The sequence below is a fragment of the Osmia lignaria genome, chromosome 12, assembly GCF_051020975.1.
Source record: "Osmia lignaria lignaria isolate PbOS001 chromosome 12, iyOsmLign1, whole genome shotgun sequence".
NCBI lineage: Eukaryota > Metazoa > Arthropoda > Insecta > Hymenoptera > Megachilidae > Osmia > Osmia lignaria.
In genome coordinates this window covers 10,873,254-10,890,702 of record NC_135043.1, presented here as the reverse complement: position 1 = coordinate 10,890,702, position 17,449 = coordinate 10,873,254, and the positions used below count along the sequence as shown (strand labels likewise).

At 29.4% G+C, this 17,449-nt stretch overlaps 7 protein-coding genes across 9 annotated transcripts; 4 read left to right on the top strand and 3 right to left on the bottom strand.

Annotated features, from left to right (window-relative positions):
- The first annotated feature begins 161 nt into the window (after positions 1–161).
- Positions 162–1,266, top strand: LOC117610047 (proteasome assembly chaperone 2). Its single transcript, XM_076691393.1, has 3 exons — positions 162–377; positions 453–787; positions 859–1,266. Exons 2-3 carry the CDS (start codon positions 455–457, stop codon positions 1,264–1,266), a joined length of 741 nt encoding a protein of 246 aa, XP_076547508.1. The 5' UTR covers positions 162–377; positions 453–454.
- Tapdelta (Translocon-associated protein delta) lies at positions 438–2,255 on the bottom strand. Its single transcript, XM_034336978.2, has 2 exons — positions 1,852–2,255; positions 438–1,756 (listed from the first exon to the last, which is right to left on the bottom strand). Exons 1-2 carry the CDS (start codon positions 2,098–2,100, stop codon positions 1,496–1,498), a joined length of 510 nt encoding a protein of 169 aa, XP_034192869.1. The 5' UTR covers positions 2,101–2,255; the 3' UTR covers positions 438–1,495.
- Positions 2,256–2,428: 173 nt separating this feature from the next.
- On the top strand, positions 2,429–7,616 carry Mrgn1 (Mahogunin ring finger 1). 3 transcript variants are annotated; one of them, XM_034336962.2, is made up of 10 exons: positions 2,429–2,447; positions 4,380–4,469; positions 4,589–4,707; positions 4,778–5,043; positions 5,117–5,258; positions 5,325–5,528; positions 5,590–5,832; positions 5,924–6,084; positions 6,150–6,420; positions 6,498–7,616. In XM_034336962.2, the coding sequence occupies exons 2-10, from the start codon at positions 4,382–4,384 to the stop codon at positions 6,672–6,674; spliced, it is 1,671 nt and encodes a 556-aa protein (XP_034192853.1). In that variant the 5' UTR covers positions 2,429–2,447; positions 4,380–4,381; the 3' UTR covers positions 6,675–7,616. The 3 variants fall into 3 exon arrangements, with proteins under 3 accessions (XP_034192853.1, XP_076547502.1, XP_034192854.1); XM_076691387.1 differs by lacking the exon at positions 2,429–2,447 and adding an exon at positions 4,035–4,053; XM_034336963.2 differs by lacking the exon at positions 2,429–2,447 and having other exon boundaries at positions 4,190–4,469; positions 4,575–4,707.
- LOC117610053 (pleckstrin homology domain-containing family J member 1) lies at positions 2,488–3,895 on the bottom strand. Its single transcript, XM_034336977.2, has 2 exons — positions 3,517–3,895; positions 2,488–3,344 (listed from the first exon to the last, which is right to left on the bottom strand). Exons 1-2 carry the CDS (start codon positions 3,605–3,607, stop codon positions 2,863–2,865), a joined length of 573 nt encoding a protein of 190 aa, XP_034192868.1. The 5' UTR covers positions 3,608–3,895; the 3' UTR covers positions 2,488–2,862.
- RpL10 (ribosomal protein L10) lies at positions 6,986–8,252 on the bottom strand. The gene is made up of 4 exons (XM_034336972.2): positions 8,130–8,252; positions 7,957–7,991; positions 7,440–7,745; positions 6,986–7,367 (listed from the first exon to the last, which is right to left on the bottom strand). Exons 2-4 carry the CDS (start codon positions 7,977–7,979, stop codon positions 7,037–7,039), a joined length of 660 nt encoding a protein of 219 aa, XP_034192863.1. The 5' UTR covers positions 7,980–7,991; positions 8,130–8,252; the 3' UTR covers positions 6,986–7,036.
- Positions 8,253–8,260: 8 nt separating this feature from the next.
- On the top strand, positions 8,261–9,264 carry MED9 (mediator complex subunit 9). Its single transcript, XM_034336981.2, has 3 exons — positions 8,261–8,417; positions 8,807–8,912; positions 8,984–9,264. Exons 1-3 carry the CDS (start codon positions 8,317–8,319, stop codon positions 9,122–9,124), a joined length of 348 nt encoding a protein of 115 aa, XP_034192872.2. The 5' UTR covers positions 8,261–8,316; the 3' UTR covers positions 9,125–9,264.
- A 791-nt stretch (positions 9,265–10,055) lies between these two features.
- LOC117610042 (mitogen-activated protein kinase kinase kinase 7) lies at positions 10,056–17,372 on the top strand. Its single transcript, XM_034336964.2, has 9 exons — positions 10,056–10,371; positions 10,789–11,014; positions 11,211–11,328; positions 11,446–11,775; positions 13,880–13,992; positions 14,059–14,315; positions 14,482–14,554; positions 16,157–16,410; positions 16,485–17,372. The coding sequence occupies exons 1-9, from the start codon at positions 10,294–10,296 to the stop codon at positions 16,656–16,658; spliced, it is 1,623 nt and encodes a 540-aa protein (XP_034192855.1). The 5' UTR covers positions 10,056–10,293; the 3' UTR covers positions 16,659–17,372.
- Positions 17,373–17,449: the final 77 nt, after the last annotated feature.

The following is a 17,449-nucleotide window of genomic DNA, read 5'->3' as shown; positions in this document are numbered from 1 at the left end:
ATTATTAGAAAATGATCTATCCATATAAATATTTTATTCTCCCATATAAATAATTATATTTTATCAAAATGTTTGATATAGAATTATTGAAAATTGCAGAAGCAGAAGTACCAACTTTACTCTTTAAGAATATGTATGTATGTACATATACATACATACATACATAGAAAAATTTTGAATACCTATATAATTGTAACTAATGTTATAAGATTGTACAAATTTGAATTCATGAAATATTCAATACAAACTGTATGTAGCTATATAAAACTGTAATTGCTTGAACGAAAATCTTCAATAATTATATCAGTATGATGACTTGTGAATTTTAAAAAAGGCAACATAACCTTACATTCAGTGTTGATTTATTTAAATTTTCTGTACGTATATGTATATATTTCTAATTTATAAACCAAGTAATGAAGTTATTAATTTAACAGGAATTTAAAAAACAGAAATGATAAAAATACCAAAGGAAATTAATCTTGAAGATTACATCTTAATACTTCCATCAGTGGGTGTTGGAAATGTTGGACAATTATCCATTGATTTATTAATATACAATCTGAATCTGTGCAAGACTGGAAGTATGTGGAATTCTATGTTTCTTCCAATTTCTGGTCTTGATCCTTATAATAAAGATTCTAGTTCTATTTGCACTGCTGCTGACTTTTACCTTGCAACATCTTGTAAAATAATATGTTTACAATTACGTTCACCCTATGTTGATAACTCAAATGACTTTTTTGAAGAATTAGCACAATTTGTTCAAAACAGAAAAATCAGCAAGGTATAATAATCAAAAGACATATTAGTTACTGTTTTGCTCACCTTAATATTAATAAAGGAATATTTTTACAGGTAATAGTTTTAACTAGCAGTTATGACTATGAGTGTGCTAATGGAATAGATTCTACCTTGAGATATCTAACTTCAGATGTTTCTTTATTAAACAATGAACAGCTTCTTGAAAGTCTTGCTTGGAAACAGCATGTAAAAGGAACTTCAATAGAATCTGCAGAATGTAGTCGCATCCCTGGTGGAGGTTTTGCAAGTAATCTCTATGAACATTTGAAATCAGAGGACATTGTTTGCACAATATTGTATTGTTATTGTTCTGAAGGAAATAATGTTTCTGATGCACTATTATTATATAAAGGTTTAAACAAATGGCTAAATCTATTAAATGACAGTGCCATTAATGATGTTAAATATCCACCATCTTGGGAATACTTTTTTGGTAATCCACCTTCTACTGAACTGTATTAAGCTTCAAATATATTTTATTTAGAAAATTTTCGTATATTTTATAAATATTTTGTATATGATATTGTAGATATTACATAATATTAGGAAATATAAATTTGATTCAACAATATTTAATTATTAAATTAGAAAATGACAGTAAAATAATATTACTTTTAATGATTTGATTTAGTAATATTTAATTTACATAATAATTTCTTAATAAAACATTTATTATTTATAAAACAAATATTCAAGCAAGGAGTTTGAACTTGGAAGAGAAAGCAGAATAAGACACTAAAGCTGCTAAAAGTGCAGCAAGAAGTTCAGAATTAACCCAAGGTCCTAAATAAATGCCTGGATTATTAAGTACTACTACAGCTAAAGGTTTCACACTGCTTGGATCTTCTCCATTTCTATATGCTTTACGTATGGCTGCATATCTTTCTTCGTCGTATAATTTTATCTCATAATCTCCAGAACGTGCTTTCTTTATCTCTTCTGTCCAAGAAACCTATAAAATTATTATTAATTGTAATTAAAGCTGGACCATTTTTGTACGAACTTAATTTTTGTATAAACTTTACTATATGTAATTGTATTTAATACCTGGTATTTGTTATCAGAACTTAATCTAGCAGCAGGTAATGATTTGCCATCAACTTCAGCATACAATGTAATACCCTTCACACCATTACTACATTTAAGCACAAACTGTGTTGTAAATGCAACATGTGTCAGAATTGTAGCATCTTCTGTAACATATGCAGATGCAACAACCTCAGGTTTTTGACAAGTTTCACTGAGAACTCCAGAAATTCCACAAATCAAGATACAAAATGCTATGAATCGATTCATTATTTTATTTTATGTTTACTTCAATTAATGATTTATTTTATGAAGTGTTTAAAGTTAAATTATACTAGTAATTCAGTAGCTACAAAATCGTTACAACCATTCAGACAACTTAAATTATATATGTTAGGTTAAACAATCATTACTACAGTGGCGGCCTCTTTATTAACGCGTGGACATTTTTTGTTACACGTGGTTAGAAACAATAGTACCAATCCATTCATTTTCTCTATTTATTATTGGTTAGATTATTTTAAAACAAAAGTTATCTTACACATATTACGTGGAAAAATATGTTTTCTTTATTGGAATATTACAAACATACTTTCATTAGTAAAAATTTGTATGAGGTAGAGAATATAAGCAAGTCTAATAATTGCTCATGTTTTTTCTTGTGATACAAATTATTTAAAAGTTATTTTCATCATGATCTTATAATATATGTTAATTAAATTTAAAATTTCATTAAAATAATATACATAAAATTTGATTTTCTTTATAAATAATATTCAATACGTTCGCATCACTTTAATAATACTAATATAAAGTGTTATAGAGTTATTAATTCTACACATAAAAATAATACAAGTTATATATTAGCTGCATCAAACAAAGTAGACTTACCATCTTTTTTTGCAGTAATTTGTGTTTTATTCTGCAAATCTACATTTTTTCATTTTATTTGTATGCAATTTTTATATACTTGAATATTATTTAGTTTTTGAAATATATCATAAGAATATTATTAAAAGGACATTACTTAATTTAAAATTCAATTAAATTCATTTCTTTCGTTACTGTATTTAATGCAGTTGTCGTTACAACTGACGTAGTAAAGGAACGTACATGAGATCGGAAAGTTGGCGCAGAGTCCCAAGCTTCATCTCTAATTATTCCCTGATTTCTTGGATACATAAGCAAAGGATCTTTCCCTGTTTTCTTACACAACTTTTCTTGAAGCATTATTAAACGAGATCTCCAATGTTCATAACTTGCTTGCTTAAGCGCATTAACCCACTGTTCCACTTGAGATTCTGAACGGCCACTTAAAACGTGTCTCTTCTCGTGTTCATCTCGAAATGCTATACTAAATGCAAATACTCCTTCAGATGCAGCATCGGTGTTAATGCTATAATTTTCTAATATAATTACACCTGCTGGTTGTCTTCTGTCGATCTGTCCTAATTCGTTAATATTAAAGTAAAATAATAAATTGCATCTTAACTTAAACCATTTCTCTTTAAATCCTGAAAAGCAAAACAATAGACATTAGGAAACCTAATTTGCGATAATTATTATTAAATGTATTTAACGATTTGTTAAATGATTAAATACGTCATTTTTACATATAAGAAATAAATAGAAACGTTACAATTAATAAGTTATTAAATATAAATTAAAGAAGTGGCCTAAACTAACCTGACTTGTGAGCTCGTTTATGATTTAAACGACCTTCAAGATCGGCAGGACCACTGCTTGCTTCTGCAAGTTCTTTCTCATTGAATTTCATGATGATTAAAAAATCATTTACACTAAACGAATTCTTAGATTGTATATAGTAAAAATATATATGTAATTCATATTAGTGATTACTTTAACCACATTTTGTTAAAAACTTTGCACCCGAAAGTTACTGCCAATTATTATCACATCATTCATTCTACACTCCACTGTTTTCTTATCACTTTTCATAGATTTCAATAATTTTATTTATTACAATTTATATATTAAAATCATGTATCGTTAAAACTCATAATTATAAACCACTAATGATAATGATGCTTACGCGTTACTAAACGTCAACGTCAACTAGCACAGTATTTGAAATAGCGCGTTTCATTTAAGCAGTCTGAGAAACATATATGTAAATCCACTACAAGTTTAAATAATTTATTGTAATACTAAATAATTTATTATCAATATACAAATACAAAATTTCACTCCTTTCTAAATAAGGTATATCCAAATATTATTTATAATAAATGTGTTAATAAAAATAGATAAATAAGCACATTGATAAGATTGGATAAACTGAGAGGTTCATACGTGTGTCTATAAGTTTTACAAAGAACTGTACATACATGGGTATGTGTCAAATAGACACATTGTGTATCAAAATTATAATTAGCAAAAGAATTTTGTTTACTAATGGTTGTGGCTTATGTTGATCATTCGTAATTTATTAATTTATAAGAAAAAGAGGAACTATATGGTTAATTGTATATACCATTAAGATCTATTTTATAACAGTAATTTATACAATCGTTTTTAATACAATTAAGCAATGGGATCGCTGACAAGTCGACAAAATGCTGGTGTGGAAGAAGTTGATATCGTTTCAAATCATGCATATAAATATCCACCTCGTTCTGGTTTGTTTTTGTTAATTTATAAATGGTTTTATAAAATATTAAAATACATAAAATTAAAGAGCATGTTATTCATTAAAATATTTGTCTAAATATCTCGTTTAATAGATTTTATTTACTAGGAAGTTATTTTGGCAGTCATTTTATAATGGGTGGTGAAAGGTTTGATACCCCTCAACCTGAAGCATATCTGTTTGGAGAAAATGCTGACTTGAATTTCTTAGGAAGTCGACCAACACCTGTAAGATATGTTACAATTTTATATGTATATAATTTTGTACCATGTGTAAAAATATATTATTTTGATTTAGTTTCCATATCCTCCACCGCAAGCCAATGATCCTACTAAAACATTGAAAAGTTTAGTAAATATAAGAAGAGAATCATTGAGATTAGTTCGTAATGTTGATCAAACTGCCAATTCACCTCAATGTCATAGTGTGAAACACTATGGAGATAGTGATATCGATAAGAAACCAAGTCGTTACAATATTGAATTTACATTTGATTGTGATGTAAGATGTGCAATAACAATATATTATTTTTGCACTGAAGAAGTTACAACAAAGGGAGTTACGTATGTAAAATATGTTATAAGAATTTGATATATTATGTACAATATTAAACAATGAAGATCAATTTATTTACAGTTACATTCCAAGGGATCCTTCTATAAATTCTGAAACATATTATTACAAAAAGGGTGCAAATCAATTATTCTCTCAGACATCACACATATTTGATCCAACAATATATAATGAAGAAGATTTAACATATAATGCTGATAGAGAAGTATGTACGTTTTTAATATCTATATATTCTAAGTTAGATTTTATGATTCACTACAATTATTTTCAGATAATACCAATAGCAATCCATTGTGTAGCAGAAGAAGGCTCAGATGAACCAAAACAATCTCACACAACAATTGCAGTTGTTGAAAAACATTCAGATGGAACCTATGTATTAAAAGCTCTTAAGCAAAAGCTATACGTTGATGGTCTTTGTTATTTACTTCAAGAAATCTATGGCATTGAAAATAAGAATGCTGAGAATGCAAAAGTATGAAGTAAAACTGTATAATTCAATTTTTATATTTGTTTAACACTAATTTGTTTTTTAGCAACAAGGTAGCGACGAAGACACTGATGATAATGGATCAGAATGTGTCATTTGTATGTGTGATGTACGAGATACTTTAATATTACCATGTAGACATTTATGTCTATGCAATAATTGTGCAAATTCTCTCAGATATCAAGCAAACAATTGTCCTATATGTCGTGCTCCTTTTAGAGCTCTCCTTCAAATTAAAGCACTTCAAAAAGCGACTGGATCTATCATATCAAATCCACCATTACCAGAGGTCAATATCTGCAAGTAATTTTTCTTTAAATTCACTCGTGAATAAACACCATATTTGGGAATAGTTCATTATTGAATTGTTTAATATTTAGGGAAGCTGTGAAAATATTCCAGCAGGATATGAAGCTGTATCATTAATAGAAGCTTTAAATGGTCCATACATTCCAAGGACTGCTGCTCTTGCACCAGAATCTCCAGAGACACCTGACACAGATACGGCTAGTGCGATCCAAGCAGCTGAAGCATTAAATAGGTAAGATATTGCCATTTATCAAATTTCTAAAGATTTTATTTATATTAATGTATGTTATTCAAAAGATCTGTAGAACGTACTCCAGTATCAAAACATGTATCTACAAAAGAAACAGACATATCTGCAAGGACAAGTGGTACAGCGTGTCCTACTCCAGAAATTCGGATGTCAGTGTTTTTAGCTAAATATGAACATTCCGGATCAGAAAAAGATCTTTACAGTAGGTCTCCAGCAATGAGAATGAAAACTTCTGGACATATAAGAGAAAAGGTTGCATTACGGTCACGGGATACTCTTAGACTTGTTAATGAAAAACAACCTGTTTCTATGTATGAGGTAATTTGTTGTTATTAAATGTTTAATTTTCTTATCTTATTTTTTGAACGAATTATATGTATAAATTTGTATTATAGGGGCAAGGGCAAGATGAAGATAGCGAGGCAGAAAAACTGTCTCCTTTATTGGATGTAGCAACCAGTACAGAAGCACTTGACACCCACGGTCATGGAATGTGTGATATAGACATTGATGACGAAATTCAAAACACCGAAAATGAAAATGATAACAACACCACATGCCATTCTCATTAAAAATGTAAAAATACTTATTTGTAATGTTGGTCCTAAAATGTATATTTAATTCATTTATTTTTTATAATATAAAGTTTTTGATTTTTTTTTAAATGATTTTAAATTGTAGATAATGCAAATTAAAAAACATATCGTTTTGTTAACTTAAAATTCAGACTTCATTTTAAAATTTATAAGCAAGCATTTTATTTTATTTATACTATACTCAATATTTGAGGTATTTTGTTTTTAATAAGTTGACAATTAATCTTTTTTGTGCTCTTAATGTGTAAAAAGAAAAAAGTATGAAATAAAATTAATAACGCACGTCCTTGTCTTTTCAATTAGTTTAATGAAATAAAATTTCAAAGGTTATTTCTCGTTTAGGCAGAGGCAAGAAGTTTTCTGAACTTCTTCCATTCGTCGAGAGGTCCATGCTCAGGTAAATATTTAACATTGCAACCATCCGGAGCGAGACGGCCAGCCGCTTTCAATTCTTCGTATTCGGCACGGTCATACTTGGTGAACCCCCACTTTTTTGAAACATAAATTTTCTGACGACCAGGGAACTTGAATTTAGCACGACGCAGAGCTTCGACTACGGCAGCCTTATGACGATCTGATGACCTAACGCTCATAATAGGTTGTCCAATATGTACTCTAGCTACAGTTCCCTGTGGTTTACCGAAAGCTCCTCTCATCCCTGTTTGCAATCTTTGGAAACAAACGAAATCCCATTTAAAAACTTAATTCTTTCAATATAATAGGAATTTAATGATATACTACCTATCAGCTCCAGCACATGACAACATCTTGTTGATACGAATAACATGGAATGGATGTAGTCTCATACGAATATGAAACTGATCTTTTCCAGCATTCTTTACCATGTATTTGTTGGCACAGATACGTCCTGCTTCTAGAGCTTCAGAACTAAGCTGTTCATATTCATCTGATACTAAATGCACACATAGTGGAAAATCTTCCACAGAGGCTTTCTTCTTCCCAAGATCAAAAATACGTATCTTTGGATCGGGCACACCTCTACAGAATCTTGATTTGGGGTAAGGCTTGTTCTTACAATAACGATAGCTATAAAAAGAAATGAATCATTTTTAATGTGAAATGAAAATGTAGAAAATATGCGAGAATTCCTAACCTAAAATGTTACTAATAAATTATATTCCAAAATATTATAAACAATATAACAATATATTAAATAAGAAAAAAAATCTGTTCCTTTATCTATTAAAATTTATTCCTATATTCGTCAAATTTAAGAAATACATAAGTTGTTACATACCACCTAGCTGGTCGGCGCCCCATTTTTAGCTGTCACTAATAAACAAAATATTACATAAACATTAAAATAATGTTCATAGAAGACTATTTAACACTTAATAATAATTTAAAATGAAAGGATGCTTGATATATTTCTGGATGCTTATGATTATACTTATTAAATAAAAACATTACCTCGTTGCGCCAACGTCAAACAGGGAAAGAATTGAACGACTGAAGTTGGTTAATAGTTAAGGTAGTGAAGTTAGTTATATTTGAAAGATTACTAGTTTAAGGTAGTTTTCAATTGGCGATGGTAATCGTACATACTTTCTTCATACGTATTCAGAAATACATGTTCAATGTTATTTTTTAAAATATAATGGAATCGGAATTGTCAGAAGAAGTTCCTTTGCGTTCACAATTTACAGTTGACGACTTGGATATTGAAATCCTGCCACTTATATATGAAATAATTCGAAGGTTCGTTTTGATAGGTTGACAATTATAGTATTTACATTATTGAAATATAACTATGAATTATTTCGAAATAAAAATTTAACGGTACATAACCTCTATTTATGTTCTAATACGTTTCAATTCTTTAATACTTTTAATGCACATATTGTACTGTTATAATTTTAGAAAGCATGTCAACCAATAGTATTTTAAACTTTTATGTAAGAGAATTTTTATACAAATTATAATTTATATAAATATTAGAAATTAGATTATTTCTTTTTGTACATAAGCACCTTAGTCAGTATTGCATTTTATGCAAAATAAAAGTGCATATATGAAATCTATTTTGAATTAAGTTTTTAACATCATTGTGCAAGTGTTATATGTACATAGTGTGTATTTATTTTTAGTGTTGAAAAAGATCCTCATGATACTACTCAGAAGGCTAAAGAGTCCCAAGATACAAGTCATAAAATATTAGAACTTCAAAAGAAATTAGATTCTGCAAGAGCTCAGGTAAAAATCTATTGGTTTCACAAAATAAATAATGCTTAATCTTATAGTAATGATTATTATATATTTTGTAGATTAAAAGATTACCAGGAATAGAATACAGTAAAGAAGAACAGCTACAAAAGCTTGAAACTCTTCGTAAACAGCTCAGACTTAAACGAGAACTTCTATTAAAATACCGTAATATGTGCACATTTGAAGTTCCAAAAGTATAAATATTTATCAGATTATTTTATAATCCGATTACTCCTATTTTGTAAGGAGTAAAAGCTATAAAAATATGGGTCTTTTTCGTATATTGTTTACATATTTAATGCGTAACGAGCAACTGATCAACAAATTAGCAGACTCTAAACCTATTAGAAGATCTGCACAATTTATAGCATATTTATTACTTAGAGGTAGGGCACATGGTTTACCTTTTAAACGTGACGATTATATTAAACATTTAGAAAACGCTAAACATACATTCAAAGAGAAATTACAACAAGTAAAAGATGACATTAAAAAGAATGCATCAAAATGACTTGAGAAATGTATTATAGTTATGCATTATTGTAATTTCAATTTAGTTACAGAAAATCATATTGTAATGATCAGATTAGAACTAATAAATAATATGAACAATCAGTTGATTTAAGTCCATTGTTTTATTTAGCAGAAAGATTGAATTTAAACTATATGTCTTTATTTTCTTTTCTTCTTTTTGAAATAAATAAATTAACATCTGAATGTATATTCTAGACCAAACTGCATCTGGGGATGTCTGGAACCCCGAAAAATCATGACCCCTCGAGAACAAAGCATATTCAGTCTTCTTATATCTGTGTAGTTACTGATTCGCGTAATGGTAAATCTTCGTTTTGGGCGATCAACAATTAGTGGTTCAAAAATATCAAATCTTGTAGTTTTCAACCTGAAATATCCAAAAATACAAATGAAAAGTTTAGGAAACCAATGGTTTACCTCCTCTGTGATCATAGACTTATACAGATATTATAATTATTGGTGTATCTTTATCTATATAAGCCTATGATGTGTATACTGACAATGAATAAGAAGGTCAATAGATATGCACGCTTGGTGTTACACACAAACGTCATAGAGTACTTTTATCATGATGCGCAAAACGAACGAAAACTCGTCTTCCGGTAAATACGTTTTCTCGGGATGGGGATTGAGTAGATCGTATTTTAACAAATCGATTTATCGAATCATAAACATCAATCGATATAATTCCTTCACTACACATACCATCTGAATTCTAATAAAATGGAAAATATTAAAAGAGCTTGAGCTCGAATTTTAAAGAAATATTAAGTGGTGCTAAATACGCCCGGTAGTTAAATGTGCCCTGAAATTAATGTGATGTCGACTGTGTGTGATGGCGGGTAAAGAGTTAAGAAGCCATCAGCAACAGTTTGTTGAAGAAATTAATTACGATGAAATTGAAACAGAGCAGGTATCTTAATTCTACAATAATTTTGACAACGATTAGAAAACATCAGATTCAGTATTACTTATCATCTGATATGGCATTTATAACAGTCAAAGTTTCTTTAATTGTTTTTAATTTTTTCAATTTGATCAGATCCTTTTTTTTTCAAACATAACCTAAATAATGATCTTTGAATATCATATAAGTATAAAATTGTATTGATAAAGTTCATTTTTACATTTTATATTGATATTTTAAAATTATGATTTACATAGAAGAAAAGTTAATACTTAATTTGTTTGAATAAATCAGAAGTATACGATACTGTAAATTTGACAGTGCTCATAAAAATGAATTTAATATAATAACAAAAAAAATAAGGTAAATAAAAAACAATAATTTACCTAACATAATTTACCTAAATATAATAATTTTATGTAGATAGTAGGAAAAGGTTCTTTTGGAGTAGTATGGAAAGGAAAATGGAGAGGACAATATGTTGCCATAAAATACATAAATTCAGAGGGTGAAAAAAAGGCCTTTACTGTAGAAGTTAGGCAGTTATCAAGGGTTATACATCCCAATATTGTAAAACTTTATGGGGCTTGCACCAAAAATCCAGTTTGTTTGGTTATGGAATATGCTGAAGGTGGCTCTTTATATAATGGTATTTTTTTTCATTTAATCGTATTTGGAATAGATTTCATGGGAAACAATTTATTAAATTTTCTCTGTGTATAAAAATATAACTAATCTAGTTTTATTATGTAAACCCAGTTTGTGACATACAAATTATATTATAAACAGTAAAGAAATAAAATATATGTGTATTTGTTAGTTATCTTTACTTATTTATTTTATAGTTTTACATTGCAATCCTCAGCCACGATATACTGCAGGACATGCAATGAGTTGGGCCTTACAGTGTGCACGAGGTGTTGCATATCTTCATAATATGAAACCAAAACCACTAATTCATAGGTAAGGTTAATTAATTGCTTAAAATGTGTACTTATATATGAGAAATTTTAATTACAAATGAGAATATTTTACTGAAATTATGTTTATTGGACATATTATTCTGATGCAAAATTTCAGAGATTTAAAACCTCCTAATTTATTACTGGTAATGGGAGGACAGACTCTTAAAATTTGTGATTTTGGCACAGCTTGTGACTTAAATACGTATATGACCAACAACAAAGGTTCTGCTGCTTGGATGGCTCCAGAAGTATTTGAGGGTTCTAGATATACAGAAAAATGTGATGTGTTTAGTTGGGGTGTTATTCTATGGGAAATATTATCAAGAAAGAAACCATTTGATGAAATTGGTGGTTCAGCCTATAGAATAATGTGGGCAGTACATGTTGGACAAAGGCCTCCTTTAATCGAAGGATGTCCAAAACCAATTGAAGATCTTCTGACCAGGTACCTAATAGAATTGATCATAGTTTACTTGTAATTTCATAAATAATGATATATGTTAAAATATTGATAAAGGATCAGTAAAATTCTCTATATTATAATTTTATTTTATTTATCAAGTCATATGTTCTATTTCACTCGGTATGTGTATTACTAATTTTATAATAAAGGCAATTAGAGTGATTAAAAATATATTTAGTACACGCTTGTAAGGAAAAAAAAAACAAATAACAATTTTATTAAAGCTTTTCGCAATTATTAACTGCATATTGCTAAAATGCATCCATAAAATGAATTATAGAGAGTCCATTAAATTGAATTATTGTCAGTATAAGTTCAAATGGAAGATGTGATATCGCGGTACAAGTAGTTTTCCTATAATCGTAGGTGGTCAGACAGGTAGAACGTATTCGGCAGCCGTAGGTGATCAGGCAAGTAGTATAAGGTTTAGTGATGGTTGGTTAGACTAGTGGTATTGGTTTGGAAACTGTGGGCAAGTAGAATATGTCAGGCTCTGCACATGGTCAGTAATAAGCCGGGCTCGGGCGGCCACCGACGCCCGTATTTTCACGCATGCATTGTTACGAGCTCAAGCTATGTCTTCGTCTTGGACTGGAATCATTTGGAAGTGAAGAGACTGCTTCAGCCTGCTTCATATCTCCCCATTACTAATCGTCGATCGATAAATCACAATAGTATAGAGAACGATGTTCGTAACCAGACCCTACGTATCCAGTTGCCCCTTCGGGCAACCTGCTGTACATCGTCACCCAAGTAGAACGGATTCTGAAGATTACACTTAGTAGGTGGTCTGACAAGTAGAATATGGTCGGAGGTCGTAGTATAGAGTAGGGAACAGTCTAATACGATCAGTTCTATTTCTTCTTTTTAAATATTTAAATAACAATTTAAATAACAGGTCGATTAGTCAGATGTTAGGGTAATTTTAATAGTTTCAATAATTCTCCGTTTCCTGAGAGTGTTCTGTTAATTAGGGTTTTTTTTTGCTAAATTTCATCTTATGAATTTTAGGTTTTATCCTAGGTGAGGGTGAAGATTGGGCACATAGTTCATCATAAAATTTTTTCTAAAGAAATTGAGGTCTTTTAGCAACTATGGATTCTCCTTTGGAACAACAATCCACTATTTCATCCTCTTCAATGTTTAGGCACTGGGAGCAAATTTTAGTGGTAAGTGATATTGTCTTCAAATGATACTTGTCCATTAAGGATTTCATTGAGCCCAGTGGCTCAACTACTTTCCCTTTCGTTTTTCTCTAAATCATTGAAAATTCAGATATTTTTTCTCAAATGGTTGTTGGTTTTATTGTGAGAAATTTAATGAATGCTCCCAGTTATTTTCATCGCAATGTTTTCTGACAGTAAAATGTGGAAGGGAAAGTGTTGAATTCAGAAAAGGAAAAATATTGAGTAAAATGATCAAATTTACATTATTTATAAATAAGAGTTATGGTTAATAGGTTTAAGTAATTCTAAAGAAGAAAGTAAAAATGATATTTTAACTTTTCCTCTAATGATAATGGGTGATAGGGCTAGTAAGTAATTCTAGCATAAAGAGATATATTATAAAATTAGTTTTCTAGTAGATTATTGATAAAAGAAAAATATAATTGATATTTTGCGGATTATTCAAAAAATTGTTTTCCGTTTTGTTCATATAATGCTACGCTTATACTGATGTTTCTTTAATTGAATTAATGTAGAATATTTACTATTGTTGCTTTTTAAATTATCTAACATCTAAAAAAGTCTATTGTATTAAGTGATCAGTTATAATTTGTTAATTCTTGTTAACCGATTAGTTGTTTGCATGCTTTTTGTGCTGATTTTATTGTAATCTGATTTAGTATTAATTTTTCGTTGTCTAAACTAGAAGAGCCGTTTTTCATATCTGTGGTTTTTTTTTTACTACTTTTTTAATTAAATCATATAATTTGGAAATATTGATTGTAGTATATTATTATAATTTTGATTAGTAAATTCTTTGTGCCTTTAATTGTTAAGTGTGAAACGATCATAAGCCATTTTTATTTGATAAATAAAAAAAAATCAAAGAAAAAAAAAAAAGAAATATGCTATTTTTTCAGATGTTGGCACAAATCTCCCGAAGAAAGACCATCAATGGATAAAGTTGTAGAAATAATGACGATTTTGTCACAATTTTTCAGTGGTCACTTGGAACCGGTCGAATATGCACCAAGTATGTATGTTATAAATATGTAAAAAAATGTTTTAGATACAGCCTTTATTCTTTTTCTTATTATAGGTGCCGAATCAGAAGAAATTATTGAGAATCATGATTCTAAATATGATACTGAGAATAATGGATACGTCGACAATAATACCATTAAAGCTAGTGTGTCGAATTCTAAGGAAGAATCAGAAATTCAAGAAGATAGTTCATCTAATTTGTTGAATGATATAAAAAATTCGTCTTCTAAAAATAATAATTCAGTGAATGATGTAACTTATAAAAAACGCCAAATAAATGATTTTCCACAACTTTATGTTGAATGTGATCCGGTAAAGACGAATTTTAATATTTTAAACAGTTTAAGAAGCAATTTTATAAGTTCCAAAATATTTAGAAAATGTGTTTTAACAATTGGAATATTAGAAATAGTTAAGAAGTTTTACGTTATCGTGTTTATTTCCTTTTAATACATAGTTTTTATGATTTTCATTGCAGAATTCCTGGGAATTTTCGGGTTCTGAACCTTCAATGGAATCATCTATTCTAAAGATAAAGAATTCTGTTCCAAGTAAGTTTTATCTTCATAAAATATTTAAGTTATAAATAATTTGAATAACATTTAAAGTTATTCTATTTTATGCAGTGAACTTATTTAATCAATTCCTGTACTGTTTTTCAATCTATTCAAAATGTTTCAACAAGTATTTCGTTAATGTATCATTTTTTGCTTAATCGTCGCATCGATGCAACATGAAAGAAAGTAACACGTCTATTATCACAGACGAAGGGGAATTGGTACGAGAAGGACGAGAGCTTCGAATTTATGACTCACTCCGATAGTACTCTAATCCAAAAATAACGTTCTGTGTGTGTTCCACAAAACCTTCCTTTCAGTAGGGAATGTGATGCATTTAGACCCGTTGTCGCCACCCGAAAGCTTTTTTCGATAATTAACATTAGTCACGCGGTTGATATATTTTGTAATTTTTTCATAATATGTATTTAATCTGATTCGTTTAACTTAGAAAAGCATATTGTAAGAAATTAGTAGAAAGCACTAATTTCTATTAATTTTTAAACCTATTTCCTTATAAGAAAATTGTATTATGTAATTATGGACATAAACAATGGATATATTCTTTCGAAGTTATTGCTTCTTTTCATCGTCAATTTAAATTGTATTTCTTTTTGTATAGCTTCAGAATCACAAACTTAATATGTGTATGTCTTCTAAAGAAAAGTAATCCAGGATATGTCAGTTGCTGCCTCTTAGTCACCAACAAACATTTTTTTCTTAATCGATGTCTATGAGATCAGCTTAGGAAACGGAACTTGAGCTTAATTCAGCCCTGAAGATGAATTAAGAGCCGAAGAACCTTCTTCGAATTTTCTTCTTGGCTCGTAGTTGAACGTTCTATCTGGTGGGGGATACCTCGAAGCAGGTGTGGCTGACTCACCAGGCCCAATATAGATGCACGTTTGTTTAGTGCTCTCCCGACACACCGCCAAGAACTACGGTCTTCCATCCTCTTTCTTCTTTTTTTTCTCCTCTCACTCTTAGTGAATTTGAAAAATTTCGTTTCTTCAAATATCGTCACCTCGTTAACAAGCGGCTCGATCAAACGCATTGTAACAATTATAGGAAGTGGATTCTGATAGCTTATCGAAGTGTAACGATCTCTTTATGTGAACGATCTTGATTCTATTATGAACGAAGCCTCGACTGGCTTCAGTATTTGGAAATGTGTGAGGAATATCCAAACATCGTCGCCACGGACACCTTAAAGCGGTGCTGGGTTCTGTTACGTTAGTACTTTTATTTGTTTCTTCTATTATCAAGGAAGATGATGAGCTGTCCAAGATTAGAAGTAGTTGCAGCAATTAAAAGGATCTTGAATTTAATATAACATTTAAGATTGGGAAATTTATTTAAGACGTGTGCTTTCTTATCATTGTTTTTTGAAAGAAATTCAAAATTGAAAGTTGTTCCATGCGAAGGAAATTTTAAATAAAAAGTGTAGATTCTATCTCGAGAACATATAATACGCAAATATTATAATAATCCTTTTTCTTCTTCTTCTTTTTTTTAATCCTTCCATGTAAATAAATATATAGGTAAAGAAACGATTTTTAATAAGATTAATTTTTAGCTATTATTATTGATTAACAGGTAACAGTACAACTGATAAAGATTTGGACAACGTTTACCGTCTTCTGGATGCAGATCTGAGGCCGTTGACGCCTGATCAAACTTGTGAAAGATCAAAAGAAATCTTTGAAGAGCATAAACAACTTGCACAGGAATACTTGAAGGTTCAAACTGAGATAGCGTTATTGAGCCAACATAAAAACGAAATGCTTAAAAATCTGACCATAGACAGCCTGAGACAGCAGGAAGAATTAAGAAAGCTTGAAGAAGAGAAAGTAAACTTTGAATCGTTTACAATCGTCTGTAACCTTGTAAAATTTTTATTTAGTGTTTTCTCTTTTGGTTTCAGGGAGCCTTGATTCAGTTGTATCGAAACTTAAAACGTCAATTGGAAATTATGAAGAATCAAAGAATGAACAATGTTCTTTCAAGTAACGCTCAAATAGGTCCAACAGTTTCAGGAAACGATGGATGGTTCGTGGTGCCACGTCCAGATCCTGTATTAGATACGTTCGAGGTTTAAGTAAAATTCTTTTTTGATACTACGTTTACAAAGGAAGCAATTTTTACTGAAAATGCTAAGTTTTCAGTTGAAAAAAAAATACTATAGATATTTTTAGCAACATTTTTGTAATTACTTTATCTTGATTTTAAACGCGTGGTTTACTTTCACCGTGCTTTAATATCTACAGAAAATTGAAAAAATGAAAAATTTTTGCAAAATTTTATACAGTTGCTTCCATTATAAGAGAACTGTTTAAGTTGTGATTTTTACTGTAGATTGTTAAATATAAATTGAATACATAATGAAATATGCCAGAAATAATTTTAAACGATTGGCGACAGATCAATCTCAAATATGAAATTAGTAATTGGTAACCAGTAATTAACTAATTGCCTGCGATATAGTTATTAGTATAATTATGTATGTAAGAAGTAATACTAATAAGTGATTAAGGATGTATTGTATCATTATTTTGTTATTGAATTATCATTTACCTATTTGTCATCATAATTGTAAAATATTAATTACTATATTCAGTTAAATGTAAATATCTCAATCTGAATTGTCATATGTAATGATTTGATTTGACTTGATTTGAAAGAAAAACGAGAAAAAAAGGAAAAAGCAATTAATTGTCATATACTTTTTCTGTAGAAAATTGATGTATTCATGTGCACTAAATCATCTTCTATTTGTGTCCTGATTTTAATAAATAAGCGATTCTTTTTTTTATTTATCTTAATAATATTTAATAATAATTCTATTAATTTCCTTTGTAAACTAATAACTGAGACTAATAATCTTTACTT